General features: G+C 37.6%; 1 protein-coding gene across 1 annotated transcript in view; it reads right to left on the bottom strand.

Moving 5' to 3' along the window:
• Window positions 1-857: 857 nt before the first annotated feature.
• The window catches only part of CLPTM1L (CLPTM1 like), a 30,887-nt gene continuing 12,852 nt past the window's right edge, over window positions 858-18,892 (bottom strand). Inside the window, exons 7-17 of the mRNA XM_037379548.1 lie at window positions 17,837-17,931; window positions 16,327-16,411; window positions 14,498-14,601; window positions 11,841-11,906; window positions 10,680-10,730; window positions 9,954-10,036; window positions 8,138-8,172; window positions 7,791-7,846; window positions 7,665-7,709; window positions 4,296-4,411; window positions 858-3,139 (exon numbers count right to left, since the gene is read on the bottom strand). Coding sequence (XP_037235445.1) covers window positions 3,061-3,139; window positions 4,296-4,411; window positions 7,665-7,709; window positions 7,791-7,846; window positions 8,138-8,172; window positions 9,954-10,036; window positions 10,680-10,730; window positions 11,841-11,906; window positions 14,498-14,601; window positions 16,327-16,411; window positions 17,837-17,931 — 815 coding nt within the window. The 3' untranslated portion in view covers window positions 858-3,060. The remainder of the gene's footprint in view (window positions 3,140-4,295; window positions 4,412-7,664; window positions 7,710-7,790; window positions 7,847-8,137; window positions 8,173-9,953; window positions 10,037-10,679; window positions 10,731-11,840; window positions 11,907-14,497; window positions 14,602-16,326; window positions 16,412-17,836; window positions 17,932-18,892) is intronic.

The raw sequence follows: 18,892 nt of genomic DNA, 5'->3' as shown, positions 1-18,892 counted from the left end.
TACACAGGACTATTAGGAAAGCCCAAATAGTCTGTAAGGTGGGGGAATTACCTGTCTTAATGCTTCTGGCACCAACTTGTAGATGACACTTACTGGAGTGTAATGCCTTATTGAGAGGGAACACATACCGGTGCTGTGTCTACGTATCCTCAACATAAACAGCACCTGCTGTAGCAGCAACAGAAGCAGAGCAGACTTCTAGAGCTCTACTGACAAGAGAAAAACTGACTGTGCTGCTGCCCACTTTGTGATTACTGAGTTAGCCCTACGGCTCCAGGGGAAAAAGCCCTAAGGGCAGGAGGTGATCTCTTGGAGGACAATCAGCAGCAGGTGAAGCTGAGCAGGAAATAGCACGTTATGGAACTGGAAGAACTGTGCAGGAGTACAGCGCCATCTCCATAACAAAGCCAAGAGGCACTAAGCCAAGGTCACATACACCCCCAGAAAGAGTCAAGTCAGCTGCCTTTCTTCACTTAAGGTCCTTAAAAAGCCACAGTTGCCATGGTATTATACACCAGTAAGTACTGTGCAAGAGTATCTTCCAGAAGCGTATGGCGATTTCCTGAATTAACTCTAAACCAGAACCACCCCCAACCCCAAACAGCTGCCATCCTTTAACTTCCACAGCTATTACAAGCCTAATGAATATAAGAATGCAAGATGGTCACCTAGTTGCTTATCACAGTAAAGTTTCACCCTTCTAGTAGGATCAAGTTGCTCAACAGATCACAGATACTGATAATCCAGCATGAGTTGCAATACATTCAGTGAAATTTTATGTATGTTTTTCTTCTGCATTAACCACATACAGAACCATGTTTTTGTTTTAAGCTGATGCCACTTCCACAACTAGAAAGTTAAATAATTTCATTTAATATCTCAAAAATTAGACTACTTACATAGTTTTTCACCACCTTTCCTTTCCACAACAAAAGGTAACTCTCTATCCCATATGCCAAGTCTTTTATTTGGAAATGGAATGCATAAAACAATGACTTGAACAGGAAAGTCTTGCTCATTTTAAAGACTTAAAACGTTCTAATTTTATAATTTTTTATGACTACTGTAAAGTATATTATGAGGTCATTGTCATCAGAAATGCAAGACAGAAGACCAATAAACTCACAGTAGGTAAAGGTGCAACAGTGATTTTTCAACAGCTACATACAAAAATGAGTGATTAAACATTAGAAATACCTGAATATGGTATCCCGGACTTCCAGAAGTTACTCTAGAAGCAGCAATGACTTGGTTGTTTTGAAATGGCACAAAAAGGGAATGTGCTATATGCATTATTTAAATCAGGAAAAAATTTCACACACTTAACATTTATCTATTATTATGAAATAGAAGTCCCAAATTAGTTTGCCTACCAGCAAAGAGCTCCTTCCAAACAAATCTAAAACAGGTACAAGATATAGCAGATGCAATCCCAGTTTTGCATAGACTTATTTATATATGTTTAATGCTAAAATCAATAGTCCTCCTTAGTTAAAATTAACAGTGTAAAGAGACCTTAACATGAAAATGAGTTAAATATTCACTTCAAGACTCCTTTCCATTGCCAGTAGCTTGTAAGGAGAACTTAGAGTAAAAGAAAGCCTGTGACAAAAGATGTTGGGCACATTTCTGTATCTTTTTGGGACCCAGGTATTTATATGTTTAGACTTCTGCAGTATCAGAACTGGGTAAAATCTACTTAATGAAGTAGTTACAGACTACAGAAGTAGATCTGTGTTCTTCAGGGTTATTCAGTTAAGTGTTTTCAATCAATGACAAACTGAAGTTAAATAGCATTGCACAAACAGCATGCAATTTAATAAAGAAACTGAAGAATCACTAGGGTTTATTTGTAAACTGACCAAAGCAAAGCTAGAATTGGAAACTAGAATTCTGTCTTTTGGACTTTTTAATTGCATTTTATTTACTGCTGGAAGGAATGCACTCTGTATTTAAAAAACTAGAACCATAGTTTCTAGATATAGCTGTGAAGTTTGGATTTGTATGCAAGGATCAACCTAATTATTTTTACTAACTTGGAAGAAACAAATTAAAATACCTCCCTTAATGAACTGTTTCCATGGAATATGGATTTTAAATTGTGTGAGAAGAAGATACCTGTTCTTCACCAGGCTGATTTTTTTCCTATGTATCCAGGTAGTTTGTTGAACCTGTATTGTATTTGAGCAAAATCGCTCCACTTTAATGATGTGTGTTTCATCTTATAAATAGAATGGGGCAGGGAGGGAGAGGGGAAAGATCAAGGATACTCCCTTTGAAACATGAGAGAATTGGCCTAGTAGGTCACTGGGGTACCACACGGTGAAGAATTTAATGCAGGATTTATATAATCTTGGGTATATATTGAAAGAACTCACGTTACAGTTTTTTCACATATTTGTTCAGTTTAAGACAACTGAAACCCTCTGCCATGCTATGGGCTAAGAAGGTACAGAATTTGAATTTTAACAACCCCATATCTCATCCTGTATTTCCAACATTTTTTTTAAGCTATGAACTTCAATGCCCACATACAACTTACAACTTTAATCACAATTTCTAGAATTCTCTTTATCTCCATTATCAAACAAGAATGATTTTTAATTAGCATATAATCCAATACGATACATTTTATTTTTGACAGCCTCCAGTTTGGCAATAATGTGTAATTCTGCTGCAAGACACTGGGCTTGTTTTTTCACTTTTCATAGCCTAGTGGCACAGGTACCACACTTCCAGTTAGTGAGTTGTCTTAAAAACATACTTAGTTATTAATTACAATGGTCAGGACACTTAGGTTTTCACTGAAGTTTAAATGCAGGAAGTTTATTTCATGATATCTGGCAGACTGTGGACCTTGGGAGGACAAAAGAGGATCTTGAAACAGGAGGATATCAAAACTAGATTTTGGCAATATAGAAGATTTATTGTCCATGTAGTTCTGTCATAAGCTTTAAAAATACTCTTATTAAATAAGTTTTTCCTTCCTTAAGACCAGATAATACATGAAAGCCAGTAAGAGTCCAGGGGTCAGAATCTTCTGCAATTCTTACTTATTCTCTATGAGCTTTTTTTTTTTGGCTTTTCTTCGTAAGATTCTCCATACTCATTCACTCTGCTCTTATCCACAGGATAAAGCCTGGCAGAAAAAAAAAAATAAATTACTAGTTACAATACTGTCTGCTATCTGAAGGAATTAAGCAGTTCTGTGCTACTTAAAAGTGCACTTCTTAACCAGTTGTTGCATAACAGAGCCTCTTAAGAGATTTATTAGCCAGCTCCTCTAAAGCTTGGCTGGAGTATTGCTCAAGCAATCCAGAACACCTCTCAGACCTGAAAACAGCGCCCAGCCCCTATCAGAAGCTGTTGAGCTGTTAACTTCTAGAATACTTTGGCAGGGGGTGTATTTTACTACACTTGTGTGATTGTATAAAGCCAAACCTGAAGTCTGCATTTAGTATTAATGATTAGATATACAAGTCCATGTATTCTGGTATAACATGAACTTGTCTTAAAATTCTTACTTGCTCCACACAAATATTTATTCTTGGGAACAAAACCACACTTTCTATAGCTTCACTTACGAACAGTATTCCAACGATTATAGCCTTCTTCCCAATCTGATTTTGGTTACTTAAAGAATCTGAAACTCACCAGATACTCTATTTACAAGAGAACCTGGTAACTTGTATTTGGAAACTAGATAAAGAAGAGACCAGAGCAGGGCAATCCCTCACCAGAAAACATCCTTTGCTAGTGCCTTGCAGAGAAAGTTGGAAAGCATGCCTCAGATACTGAGCACATGCCCCTCAGCAAGGGTTAGAAGCCCAGAACTCCTAAGTGGATTTGTGAATACAAGCTTAAGAATTACTCTCCTTTACCTTACTTCAGGTATTCATGTCTCGGGTTAATTTTTTTTGTAACTTGCAATGTGAAACTATTTGCTGAAAAGGAGGACTGCTGTTTTGGAGAGTGAGAAGGGGTAATTAGAAAATCCTGTGAGTGCTGCGAAAAGAGGATTTTACTGACTACCCTCTTACCATGCTAAAAAGGATCCAGCAATAGTCAGTTATGGGAAAATGCTTTTGCTCCTCTTATTTGTATTGACATCTCCTTTCCAGGATCCCCCTGCTCACCGTTCCCTTCACTAGGCATCTATAAAACTACCATTATCCAGACCACACTATATATTACCATAGTATGAAAATTCCCGAACTATTTTGTAGTTCTTTACAGCTGTAAGACTGCAATCATCTACAGCATTGTAAAAACTTGAATGAATAATAAAGGCATACCATCTTTGGTAAAGATAGACCAGGAACACAACATCATCCCTGAAGCACGCCAGCCTATGAGATGTTGGCATAGTGATGATAAAAGCAAATATATCATCAATAAAGGTGTTAAATGCCTACAAATAGAAGAAAAGCATACTTCAGTTGGCTGTGAAAAAAGGAAGTAATCTGTCATACAAAGCTACAGGAAACAGGCTTCCACAACTGTATTTTTCAGTAAGAATGCAGACTACTTCCACATTTATAACAATACTTAAGGGTTATGCTGAAAAACTAATTAATGCACACTTTAACGCAGTTTTTAATGAAAACCATACTGTCTACTACAGACCACACTATTATAGTTAGAAGTAAAAAGAAAGTCAGAGTAAGTCAGGTAAGTGATAGTATTGTCAAGAGAGGGGGAAAAACATGGATTCAACTTCAGTTAAATCTTTAAAAGAAACTGAAAAAACCCCTTGAATTCGTTCATTACTCAAATTATTTAAGATTTACAAAATATCAGTTCACTTTCATTTTCTGGGGGAATTTGAAATCTGTGTAAAAACTTGTTAATTTACTGCTCTTAAGAACATCTTTAAATATTTTCAGTGCTCCCCTGGAAGTAATCATCTATTCCTTACTGGAGACATAATTTTCTACACATTTCCACTCAACTAGGCATACTATAGGTTTTGTTTCTGAAGCAATAACGAAGTATTTCCTCACAACTTTTTCCTGAGCGAGAAAGTTTAAATTCCCAGACATCTGCTGGGAAAGCAACGCAAACAGGCTCCAGGCATGCAAAGGCAACAATATTTTGTCAGCGAAAGTAAAGAAAGTAAACAGTAGGGCAACTCTTCTGAATCTGGCTCTAACCTACAGGGAGGATGAAAATCAACTCTTACAGTGTGCACCAGCTCTGTTACTCATATGGTGCAATGAACTGTTTCAACTCACTAGAAACTGCAGGAAACACATCCAGCAAAGAATATTCACTATTGGGTTAACAAACTGGGTCAGTAACACAGCTTCTCCTTTCAATAGTAGCAAGCTGTGCATTAATGCATACAAGGGGAAAACGATGTATTGTCTAAGTGCAGGAGGACTTACTCTTCAAAATGAATCAATGTTTATATGATAAAGCCTCAGCAGAAGATGGGGGTGTTGGACGCGAGAGAGCTCTAATTAGTCACAACCGGAAAGCTTTCTGGCAAGTCAAAACAAATTCATCAGTCCAAAGTGATCAAAGAATACAGATGGCACTTCTCAAGCCTGTGCAAAGAAGGTCTGTCAAGGAACAAAAAAACCCCAAAACCTTGGCCAAGTTGGAAAAGGCAGCCTTTCCAACTCAACACCCAACTGAGTGATCCTACAATGATCAAAGGCACTTAGGCAGTCTTCATAAGCCATTGAAACTGAATGCATCAAGCCAGCTCATCCAACAATATTTAGTCTAGCTAGTTCTCTTTCGAGTTTACCTCATTTGAAGGTACTCTTCATAAAAATATAAAGGGCATAAACGTAAAGACTACAGAAACTGTAAAGTTAGAACAGTCTTATTTTTTGCTAATGTCTTCCAAAAGAGGAAAGAGTTCAAAATAAGGAAAAAACCAAAGGTCTCTGAAACAAATGCAGAGGAGACCACAGACTATTCTTTCCACTCTTCAAAGTGCAGAAGAAAGCAAGCAACTTTACTTTTTCCTAGCGGATATTTAAATTACCCACTCCAAAGCCCAGTAATTTAAACATAATTGAAAACATCATGTACTTCTTCCTAAATAAACACAAGCCTTTGTTGTGGGTAGCCTCTGGCATCTTAACACGAACCATAAATGCTCTGTAAGAAAAGGCTGTTCAGCAAGAGAATTCTACTGCTTTCAAAGGTTACTTGCTTGAATAGTCTCGCTGTGTTACCTAGCTGATATCTCTGCTCAGTTATTGTATTTTGTTGCTGAAGTAAAAATCATTAAATTACTTCACTAATGTACCTTGTACTCCCCTCTGTTAAGAAACATGCTGATTTGCCTAGTATGTCTGAAACACTAGATGTTTGGTTTTATCTTTGACTGTATTTTCATATCAAATACTGTTTACCTGCTATTCTGTTATCAGTTATATTTCAATCTGTTTTCCTAGATGACCCCTGATTCCTTAAAAATGTTAAGGCAGCAGAAAGTTGGGCTGTTGCTGTAGCGTCACAGAAATGGAAAAGCTATGAAAGGCACTTCAAATTTTAAGATTTTAGTTCTTTTGTCCCAGATCATCCATTCAGAATTGGACACTATGTCTTGAGCAGTTTTTAACACTGTTTCTTTTAAAGTACTGATGTTCTGGAGAATTACAATACATGGACACAGTGAGTGCAAATAGAAGAAAAAAGGGCGCATGTCGGTGGCGTCAAGGTCTTGATGATCCCAGCACATCCAGCCAGGGTTTCTCAGGACACAAAGATCAGGAAAACAAAGGACAGTACAAAAATCCTAATGACTCAGGTGGGAAAGGATGGAGTCAAAACACTATCAGCTCTTTAGGGGTACAAGAACAAAACAAACATGTAATTGCCAATTGAGGAAGACTATAGGAGACAGGAACTCAACAGTGGGTGCCCCCTGTCCTCCACATCAACACAAGGAATCCTGACTGCGATACTTGGGTACATCCATTTCGGTGCCTGCATATCACACAAACCACTTGAACACACAAGTGGGTGCTTTTGGGTATGCAGGTATCAAAGTGTTAGTAACTTGATTTTGTTTCTACATAAACTCCCCTTCCCCTCCTCCAAGGTCTGGTATTAAGCTTTGCTACAGCATCGCATTACTTCCTACAAGGTCAGTATAGGCAGTGGGGACACCACAGTGCAGCTCCTCCTCCAGCATTTAACAACCCACCACACATTTGTCACTACACTGCCCAGAAGCTCAGAATTTACCACCCCAGAACAGAATAATGTGTATATTACTTCAGTCTCTGCTCTGGTAGCTCCTGGAACCTGCCAAAATAAGGTCTCAGTGCTCCTACCTGTTTCTTGAGAACTATCCTTTGCTAATTTAATCTCCCACTTCCTAAAATAATGCATTAAATTGAAACTGATTAATTTATTTACAGGACCAACATTTGTACCCACACAAGACAGCTGACAGTACAGAAAGCAGTACCATCATCAAAACTAGGATGCAAGTTTTCTCCATTATATGGAAGTCATTAAGGAAAAATGGAAATCAATGTTTTTTGGTTTGTCTTTTTTAAAGGATAGTTGCAAACAAGTTTAGTTCTTAAAAAAAAAAAGAGCACTGTCATCTTTAAGCTACATATCACGAAACCTTTTCTTACAGAAAATTATTTCCAAAATGACTGCATCAATCTTTAAATTAGACGTTTACTTACTTTGTATGTGAAAGCCTTCCACGGTAAGTGCGCAACAGATTTCATCTAGGAATAAAAATATCAATTTGTAATACAGTCTGGAAGAAGAGACTAGAAAAGTAATCTTTTATTGCTTTTCAATCTTACCTTGTAGTTTACAAACAGCTGGGGCAGCATAAACAGGAATCCAAAAGCATACACTCCTGAAGATAAAACATGGAAAACTTACAGACAAATGCACAACAGAAGTACATCATACAACTACACTTTCACAATTAGAGATTTACATTCGTTTTTCTAAAGAGAGAAGATGCATCTATTCCTTTTGTTCACTTTGCATTGATTCTTCTCCCTTTCTCAGTCACTGTGATAATTTTGGAACCTACAGTCAAGTTACTGTTCTGTTGATCCAGCTGATAGCAGTTAATTTTCTACTTTTGACTCTTGGCCTCCATTTGAACAAATACAAATAGAAAAAACCGGAAGGGACTCACCATTGACAAAACTGTTAATCAACCAGGAGTACCAGCTACAAAGAAAGATGACAGTCCAGTTATTTTTTCACCTCAGCCAAAAATATATACCTTTAATACATCCTCTACATGACGGTATGCTGACTACTCCAAGAAATGGCCAAGTACTTTATGGAAGTACTAAACACCTTGCATCCTCCCTTAATTAGGAATGGCTCCACAGAAGGTGGTTTAAGCAAGTGATGCTTATCAGTCCATACAAGAAGTTTGGAGAGCTTTATGAACTTCTTTTATAATTTTTCAGAATGTTCTAAGACTTCTGCACCATTGACGACATCAGATAATACTGCGCGCTGAACCCTGACTGTATTAAGGCTTGCAAAGGTAACAGTGTATTCCAAATACTAAAGAGACAGTACGGCACCGTAAAGGTCTTACCAAATTTCAAACAACAAACACCATTCAATGCAAACCACTACAGTGGGCACTTACTCTTCCCAGATGTTCAATGGAGCACAATCTTAGCACAGTAATAGTAGTACTACAGAGAGCGGTCAAATTCCGTATTTCTTGCAATAGTAAGAACAGCTAATAACCGTAATGCTCAGGTTACATCATTTAAAATTAAACTTGCACTGCTGTGTTAGTGACATGTTAATACAACATTACAGCTGTAGCAGCACTTCGCTAATCCACAAGCATCTAAAAAATGCATCAGAAAATGCCTGCAAGATTAAAGGATAATCCACTGTTAAGATTACTTTTGTCACATTTCCCTACAAACAGATTTAAAAATTATAAAAATTCCGTGATATGAAATTTCTCCCTTTCTTAAGCTACAGCTCATGGAACACCTGGCAGATAGTATTTTGCAGTACTTCATAAATTAAAGAATTTTGTGAGAAAGGCCAAATATTTAAGTGCTGTATATTTGCTAGCTCCTTACTAAGACAAGAACCTTTTGAAAAAAACTTCTAATAGCCCAGAAATTGCCCAAGTGTCTAGTACAAGTGCTACAGCTCATGTATGCAGCAACAGTAGTTCTTTCTGATGTTATTTTAAGCTACTGCTTGCTCTCCCTCCCATCCTTTTTGGGCCTAAAGACTATATATATATATAAAAAAAAGTCTACATGGCTGGCCATCACCATGCTTGTGTTTCCAGATTTTTTCCTACAACAGTCTGATGGCCACATCAGAGAGATGCTTGCATCTCTCCAGTACAAAATGAACTAGCTGTACTGTTTTGAGTGAAAACGGACAAGAGTTTCACCTTTTCATGGAATACTGAGTCCAGCTCTTGCTGAAGTATCAATATGTTGCAGCAAGTCCATGGCTCTAAAGGAACAGAGTCCTTTCCTACAAACGTGCTTGCTTGCTTGTCATCCTAGCTATCGTATTTAGGAGCAAAGGAACCTCTTGGTCAGAGCAAAGAATTTTCGTACAGTTTTTGCGTATTCCTGTTACTGGACAGGTTCAACCGCTGAGTTCCTCTCATCTCTCCTGCCACCTTACCAATTCTCTTAACATCAATGGCAGCTTTCTTCCTCCTCTTCTGATTGACAGCTTACTCATGTATGCAAGCTATTTTATTCTGTACCACAGTAATACCAGGTTACTTGTGAAATACAACACCTTGTAGCTTACAAGATGCTAAAAAAACAGCTAGACTCTTCAGCTTTAGATCCTATTGAACAAGGAAGTTTCTGGTTCCTGGCTTATGAATCAAACAAACTAAAGTAACTGGTTTCCATAACCCATCACCTCCAATTAATTAATATAGAAAAAAATGAGGAATGTTTCAATTCTGTACAAAACCATTTATAAATTTACAGTACCTTTTGTATTTGACATTCATCAAGGAGTAACCTGCACCTCCAATACACAGCGGATAGAGCAAATATGACAAGTATTTCATAGCCTAATAGACAAGGAAAATAGTTCAGTAATTCACATTTTATATACAGCAGGCTTTTCACGACAGTAACTAGAAGACAGATGCACAATTTTTTCCTGGAAATTTTTTCCTTCTCCTAAACGCATGCTATTATTTCCAGTACGCTTCCAGTTCTAGAGAAGGTGGTGAAAATTCCAACACCCAGTTCAGACAACCAAGCACCTTAGAGCATAGGCACCAAGAGGCAGCACGAAGATCAGAGTCCAAGAGTAGTTCTCTACTTAATACCAATGTTGCCACCTATGTTCAACTCCTTTCAGAAATCAGGAAGCACATGAACATTCCTCCAGTATAAATAACAGGTACCAATACAAATGTTCAAATTTGTGAATGCAAACTTTAAAAGATATTTCTCTCAGATAAATCACCTGCAATTCTGCTTCTCAGAGAAATGTTTCAACCAGATTCAGCTAAGAAAACAACTTTCATGGTTTCATTTCATGAATTATCAGAATGTATCTTCACTATATGATCCACACGATGATGATTCACTTAACAGCTAAGAGAACACGGAAAACGTTTGTTGCAACAAAAAGAGTGAAACAAGTCAGGCAGCAGGCCACATACATAGACTTTATAGATCAGAAGTCACAGGATTCCCTCTTACCTGGGTATCATACTCCTCAGTTTTCTTTTCAGAGTCATTGTATGTACCAAACTGCAATACATATGAAAGGTATAATCAAGTCAAAACTGGGGGGAAAAGCACTTGCTGTCCAACTCCCTAAACAGAGATTCAAATTGCTAACTAAACTGCTTAGACATTAAGCTAGGTAACAGTTCAAAGTTCTTACAATCTTCTATACAAGAATGTCTTACAAAGGTCCTGTGCAGCCTGCTAAATACAGGGTAGACAAAAAGTTTAATTTTTCCCTTTGTATTTTACACCAAACATCCAGGACTTCTTTGCTTTAGAAAATGCTGTTGAGACAGCAGTGTTCACAAAGCAAAAGCAAAGTCAAGTGCCTAATGATTTGGCAGACAAAGTCATTAAAAACCATAACCGTTTTCATGCATGAAGAGGTCAGTTATGGATTATCTCCACATCTCCAGAAATTATGACTGCTTAAGCATACTTCCTTGGATACCGGCAAAGGAACAACCACAGCTATCAGCTACTCAGGATGCATATACTTCAAGCAGCATAAAACCCCAGAACTTCTTCTGAAATCAACACTGAAGATTAGATAACTGTTTTGCCTACCAACAAGAGAAACTTTCAATGTAGATTGTACTTTACAAAGATTACACTCATGTAAAAAAGAAAAGTTAACTTCAATCCCTGTTGCCACTGCACATCCTACAAACAGACTCAGGACTTAATTTTTTTCCAGAGGATTTGCCAAAGACTGTCCTGCCCCCAGAACATGTCACACCTACTAGTTCCACAACAGAGAAGTTATGCCTACAGCTTCACGAAAAATTCAGTTTACTTCAAATCACCGTGTCAGTGAAGAGTGCCTTTCTAACACAGTGGCAGGAGCACAGTCCCACCTGTTAAGATTCAGTTCAGCAGGACTGACAAAGGCCTTCTGGTTTCTTGCACCATAAATACATAGAAATAGCTTCTTCTACAGAACTGAAGAAACCAGTAAGTTTGAAAACGCTCATCCAGCTTTTGGATTAAGCCATCCATAGGGAAGATGTACGTAGGACATGTTTATAGTTTTTTTAATCTTAATTTCCCTAAAAGCCAAATAGCACAGTAACCTGGAAACAGATGGACAACTCAAGAGTGTCATCATTAACAGGTCAGTGTCTACCATACCTGAATTTTGGGTCTCAAGCCTTGCCACTTGATGGTCATTTTCAAAGCTTTCTTTACTTTCCAGAGCTATAATTAACAAAAACAAAATGTGCACATAAGATTATCCAAAGGAACATCTTCTGCAGGATTCAGATAATCAGAATCAAGACCTCAGAATATCTATTTTAAGCACCCACTGCATAAAGCAGCAACAGCCTGATTGCAGCACACCGCCTGCATCTCTACACAAACCAAATGCTGTGTCACCAGACAAGTACAACACTGAAAGCCTGCACTATTAAGTGTCCGTATCAGATGATGTACTTTAAGTGAAATAATGTAGTCCTTCCAGGACATCTGAGTTGCAGTGCTTAGGTGGGCATTAGCTACTCAGCAGCATGCACCCCAGGTGAGGCATTTAGAAAATTCTCCAGTAACCACCTGGAGTTTTCACATGCCTTTCAAGTCAGCTGGGGTCTGCAAAATGAAGGTGCCTCCAAACCCCTAACAGTGATTAAGTGGGCACTTACATGGTCATTACAGTTCAGTAGCGGGCTACAAGCAAGCTTCAGTGAATCCGCTGAATTGTTTGACTACTTACGGTTCAGCTGTGAGAACCGGACCTTAACTAACCTAAGGTTCGGTTCACATGAAAATTTACTCGCATACCTACCCTGCTATACAGACTCAACAACTTAATGCAGTAAGCTCACCAGGAGAGCTACGCTCCATCAAGCTTTTTATGGACAAGGTTGGTTTGTTCGTTTAACTTTAGATACACCAATATTCTCTTGTCACCCATCCCATCTTCCAAACAAAAAAGGGCAATATGGTAAAGACAATCCTTTACTGTCAGCTTTGATGTGAGTATTACTTATCACATAAACAAGTTCACTATTAATACTGCATGAGAAACAGGTGTTAAGAAGTTGTAAAAAAGCTCTTCCTAGCAGACAAATTCCTTTGAGATGTATAGTCCGTATGTTCATTCAAACCTTGAGACAACCACGTTATCTCACCATCATTTGAGAGGAGAGATATATTACTTCAACAGAACCTACAGAACATTTCCCTTCAACTTAAATGCCCCACACAGTGTTCCTATATGAGCCTTTCAACCCAGTTCCCCCAGCCTGCAATCCAAAAAGCAACACACTGGAAAATAAGGCACATGAGAAAGACAGTAGAAGCCAGTCATAGGAACTACAGATCTTGGAGGGATCTATTTCACAGATCTTTGTGCAGCTCAAAGAAGAATCTCAGACAGGCACAACAACCACATGAGATCTGAATCCGCCTGTTCTTAGGTAGTGGCAACTGAAAAATCCATCTTCATTATAAAAGACCAATAAAAAATCTTAACAGTTTTAATTGCACTTAAATCCTGTAGCACAGCTGATTGTTCCTGTTACCCTACCACCATACACGCCTGGTCTCCACTGATACTTCTGGAAAAAATGTGGTTTAGAGCCCAGGGTTCGCTCTTCCTTCTCCACTACAAACTAACAAAAGCATCACTTTTCTTGACCTGATTCACTTTTTTAAAAAAAATATTTTTTAATGTTTTTTAAAAATCTACTTAGTTTTAAAAATATTTTTTAAATTTAGTTTAAAATGTTAAAAATTAATTTAAGGATTTTAAAAAAATTAGTTATTTAGATTTCAAGAATAAAAATAAAATATATTCTACAAAAGTAGCTGCATATTTATAGGAATATATATTTAGCCCTGAAACTTTGTTAAAATTTCAGACAGCTAAAGAAAGTTTGAAATACCAGATTAAACTGCTATTTATAGGAATAGCAAAACCACTGGAAAATCTGATACGGAAAACTTAACACACAGAAGTACATCAGACTTAAAAATGTCAACATACTGAAAAATAACATCACAGTCAATGAAACGGTACTATTTAGGATACCGCTGTTCATAGTTTTTAGAAGAGCTTCATCTGTTTCATACAATAAGCTGAAATTTAAGGATCACTTTCCGACTCTGCATTCAAAAATTTCATTACTAACTAAAAATTTAGAACTCTTTTGTTTCCACAGGGATTATCTGCAGCTGTAATAGATTTGTAGTCAAAAATTCCACTTGAGTGTCCCAAACTTATTTTTAAATACCGAGAGTAGATCTGCAAACCATGTTAAATTGAGAAATCTGCCCACTGCTGCTGACTGTGCTTTACTACACATAAAGCAGGCTGCTAAGCAGTACCTGCAACCCACTGACTGGACACAGCCTTCTGGAATAATGAACACAGCCAGCAGTCTCCTCCTTCCCCAAGCACCTCAGTCACCGCCAGGGAGAAAGCTGCAGCTCTGTGGCACTGTCTGATGGCACACAGCCTGCTCTTTGACAAACGCTTCCATGAAGGCTGGTTGATGTTGTTAATACGTCCCTGGTCAGGAGTGATGCCTACCAGATAATGTGATAGGAAGGAACCTCAGCATAGCTCTATGTTTGGTTTCCACAACACCAGGTGGACCATTCAGAAAAAAATGATACTTCCAGTTTAGCTATTAGTTTATCCTCTACCACTGAAAGTTAGTTAACGCTGCTAAGACAGCATACTACAGCAGTATTTTTCCAGTAACTAGTTTAGCATTCCTTTTCTACAATAAACTATGGATGTTGCTGCAGATACTGGTATTTGGTTCTAGAGTTTAAGAACTCACCTCAATCACTGCACCGATGCCTGCTGGGATCAGTACCAATAAACTTGTTTGTTCATCCAAAAGGAAAAGAAATATTACCACAGTACTAAAGCACCGCCAAAGCACTAGACAGAAAGAAATGAAAATGAAAGGCTTATTAATATTTAAATGAACAGCTGAAATGCTAGAAGACTGTTGGCCTATTTCTGTAATTCTGTCTTACACGTTTAAGGATGAACTCCTCCTATATACATCTTGATATATCAAGTAGTCATAGAAATAGCCAGTGATCTATATACCTCCAGGCAAATAAGGAACAAAAACATTTTAAGAAATTCTTATCATAAAACATGAAAGGAAACTGGAATATTTAAGGAAGACTTCTGTACTGCAGCAATTCAGCAATGTATCAGTACTATCATGAAGTATGAGCATGATTCTTGTCTTGAGGAAGCTGAAAGGCTGTGAGGTAATATAACATCAGTCTTTGAAACTCATGCAACTAATTTAATGTTTGTAAACATTAGGAAATACATTTTAGGTTTATTTTCCAGGTTTTGCAAAACCTTGGATGCTTGCAAGTGTCTACCAACTAGTTCTTAGATTCAAATATCCATCCTGTTAAGCAGGGACAGAAAGAGGTAAGAGCTACAACACACTCAGCCAACAACAATTACACTGCACCATTCCAGACCAATTGCTTGTTGCACTTCTCCCTCAGGGCAAGAAGGAGATAGCAGCAGAAAGGTGACTAAGGATTGCTGAAGAGAGGATGGAATCATCAGTTACTGGAGACTGAAGACTGCTACTTTGATAGTAAGGTTAAAAACCCCTCTGTCATTCAATTTGACTTTACTCACTTTTTAAACTGGCAATTAACACTTAATTCTGAAATTCCATGGACCACTTTGAAATCCTACTGTTTGGCTTAGGTATGCCAACAACACTATAAATGCCTTATAAAACCAAATGCACTCTGATGCACATGATAAACAGAGTCTCCACATGAGAAGAGCATGTTGCTCTTCATCTTGGAATGATTTTCTAAAACATTTTTTTCTTGGTATTGCTATTCCTCACATGTTTTAATTAATCTTTAAATATGATAGAACTTGGGCTAGTCTCAGAGGTCAAGTGACTCCAGGTTCATAATCTGAATGGAAAAAAATCTATTAGAAAAAACAAGCAGTAAGTATTAGCACAACAAACAAGGCTGGAAGTGTTAAATCTTAAGCATCCAGGGTTGGCTATTATCTTCATCTGCCTCTAGGAAGGCTTTGGCAGGATGTCAGATCACTAAGCTTCTCTCACCTTTCCCACATTCAAGTCAATTCAACCCTCCCACGCTCTTCCCCACCCCCAACCTCATGAGGTTTTACTGCTCCTGTTCACCTCAAAGCCCAAATCAAACAACAGCACTGCACTACATTTCCCCTCCAAATATTCTGGAACCTGTAGTTATCTACAAGGAACACATGGGACTCACATGACAGCATTACCCATGACAGAACATCCTCTCTACTCATAGGTTTCTTTCTGGTCCTCAATTTTTTCCCCAAGTATTTTTATGTTCCTTCAGCAAAGGAAATATGGTAACTGGCTTAATATTAAACTATTTCTTAATTGCAAGACAGTCAAACCTCAGAAGTGACACAAATGCTTAAAAGCAAGTGATACTTGAGCACAATGATAACAAAGCTAGAACCAGTCTGTCAGCCATCTTTTCATACACAAAACCACCTCATTTTGCCACCTTGGGGAATTGACAAAGTGCCAACTTATAGTAAGACTGAAAACATAGAGTATACATTACACAACAAGTGCACAACACTTCTCATTCTGGCCCATACCTGCTTTTGTAGACATCCCAATCATGTTCCTCTTTTTCTTCCAAAAATTGATATCATTTTTGAATGCAAGGAAATCAAAGAGAAGCTGCAAATAGCAAGAAACACACTCATTTGCTTGAAACTTGCATGAATTAGAGACTGCCAGATGAACTGTTAAAAAAGCATTTAAGAGGGAATTAAAGAAAAACCTGGTTTAGAAGCCCAAGCTCTAAAAGCAGTACAAAATGACAGGATGAATTCCAAATACTGCTAGCGCCTACAATGCTGCACAATGTGCAAAGAAAGTTAAGTGACCCAACACAGGGTAACATATGGCAGAGGATGAAGAATGAGGACCTTGAGGAGTTGCTCACCTTGACAGACCTGGGAAAGCCCCTAACAAGATTCTACTGAAGAAATTTAGTCTTGGATAGTACCAAAGCTTTTTTTTTTTTTTTTTTAAATAATAAAAAACCCCTTACAATACAGCAAGTCAGGTTTCCTCTCTGTTTCATAACTAAGAAGTTGATTTCAACTTCGGGGACATTTAGAATTAAATTTATTTGTAATGAGTGGGGGTTTTTCAGTATATTTTTCAGTATTTCCTTTAAGCATTCACTATCTGAAAAAAAGCAGCACAGAGGCAAATTCTCAGGTCAGAGGATTTTAACGAAAAATACTTTTTTTTTTTAATTTGGGCAAACGATGCACAAAAATAAGAAGTATCAGAAGAGCTAGTCTGAGTCTACAGACACCTTATAACCTGATAAGCAGAATGGAAAAAATAAATTAATATGGCTGGGAAGTCTAAGCCTTTCCAACCAAATTAATTGCATGTAATGTAAGTACAAAGAAACGTTAACATGCTCAGCAAGTTCTTATCTCTCCTGGAATACAGGTACTGTATTGAGCATAACTGTAGATGACAAAAACAGTCACAGCAGAACAATGAAATCTAATACAATTACTCATTAAAACAAAGATTTGTATTTAAACCAAGACACAATACGTAAGAGAAACACAACAACAACAAATAACCATGACTAGAATTCTAAGCTTTGCACTTCACAGCAACAATTTTTTGAAGCAATTTAGATCAGCTGATCTAAATTTCTCCAGGGATTAGAAGTCTGAGACTCAAACCCTACTATTGGTGCCCAAGCAATGCCACTACAGTGGCAAATGTTGTGACAACTCAACAAAATTTGAACCAATGTTGACAGACATATTATTTCTAGGGGCTTTGGTTCAACTACAACTAAAAAGAAAGTGATTATGAAGTTAAATGTTTTATATTTCAGTCAAGACTGTTAGTTTCTATCTAGTTATCTCAAATTTATGTCTTATTTCAGATTTCTGTGTTAACTTTGTATTGGAAATACAGCTGATAGACCAGAAAACACTTCCATTGCTCTACTGAAATTACTAAGAACAGTTCTGAATACATTAAAAAGTTGAAATTCAGCGCCCTCCCCCCTTTTTATTTATTTCATATGCTGCAATTCCTAAAACCCAAAATTTCTCCACTTACATGGAAAGCTGCTACGAAGAACGTCAAAGCCAGAAAGTACAGGTTAGTATCAACAAAAATTCCTTTTACTTCATCTGCATCCTTTTCCGAAAACCCTAAAAGAAAGAACAAGTAACTCTGCAAGAAGTAACAAAAGTTAACTGCTGTTATGCTAGAGTCCAGTATGAAAGGAATCTTATGTAACCTGCACATGTTTTGTTGAGGAATCATAAATCCAAAACATGATGGCAGCTTTACTGCTAAACTCCAAGTCTACCCATCAGTTACAAGCAGACTGATACGCCTTTAGCATGTTGTGTAACTACCACCTAAGCTGAACACCTGACAGCCAAATGTCAAGACACAGGAAATTATGCTGGCCTGAGTGGGAAGCAAAAGGGTTGTTAAGAGTTGGAATTTTTATTTGATACATAAGAGAAGCAACCTTCACATTAAAAACTAAAAAAAAAAAGAGGACTATAACGTAAAGGACAACAAAGGTTAGTGAGAAACACGGCTGTACATGCAACAGTAGAGACCCCAGATCATGGATGAGGCATCAATTCTTTTGATGGTCCTTGCAGAATTAAATTGGAAGCTTCTCTTTGATAAACAGAAAAAGACAAAAGCGCCTTCCCGAAAGCACAATCAGTGAGCTGAATACATACTCTCTATTGTCTTATCAAATCTCCTAAAGGAGGTATGTACCTTGTTATATGCTGGACAAGCATCAATTCAAAAGAGTTAGAGCCTGTCCATGATAAATATGGTTGCCAGCAACAAGGAGCGTGTTTTCCAGAAGATACACCATGCCTTTGAATGCCTTCAGCCCGTGTTAAGATGCTTCCTTTTTGAACTAAAAAGTTCTAGCCACTGTGAGTAAAGTCTACCACTCTCAGAAAATACAGAATGATGCATTTACAGCAATGGTGCTAACTATGACACTGGCAAGTTAGATACCAATTTACTTTGTCATATCAGCTGTCCTGCATCACAGCAAGAAGAATGCGAACTCACTCATTTTCAAGTTGCTTTGGAGCTTTGCTACTGATCTAAGGTGATCTTTCCGTAAGTTAT

This window comes from Falco rusticolus, chromosome 3, assembly GCF_015220075.1.
Source record: "Falco rusticolus isolate bFalRus1 chromosome 3, bFalRus1.pri, whole genome shotgun sequence".
Classification (NCBI taxonomy): domain Eukaryota; kingdom Metazoa; phylum Chordata; class Aves; order Falconiformes; family Falconidae; genus Falco; species Falco rusticolus.
Note: the sequence above shows the minus strand (reverse complement) of the source record. Positions and strands in the feature narration are given on the sequence as shown.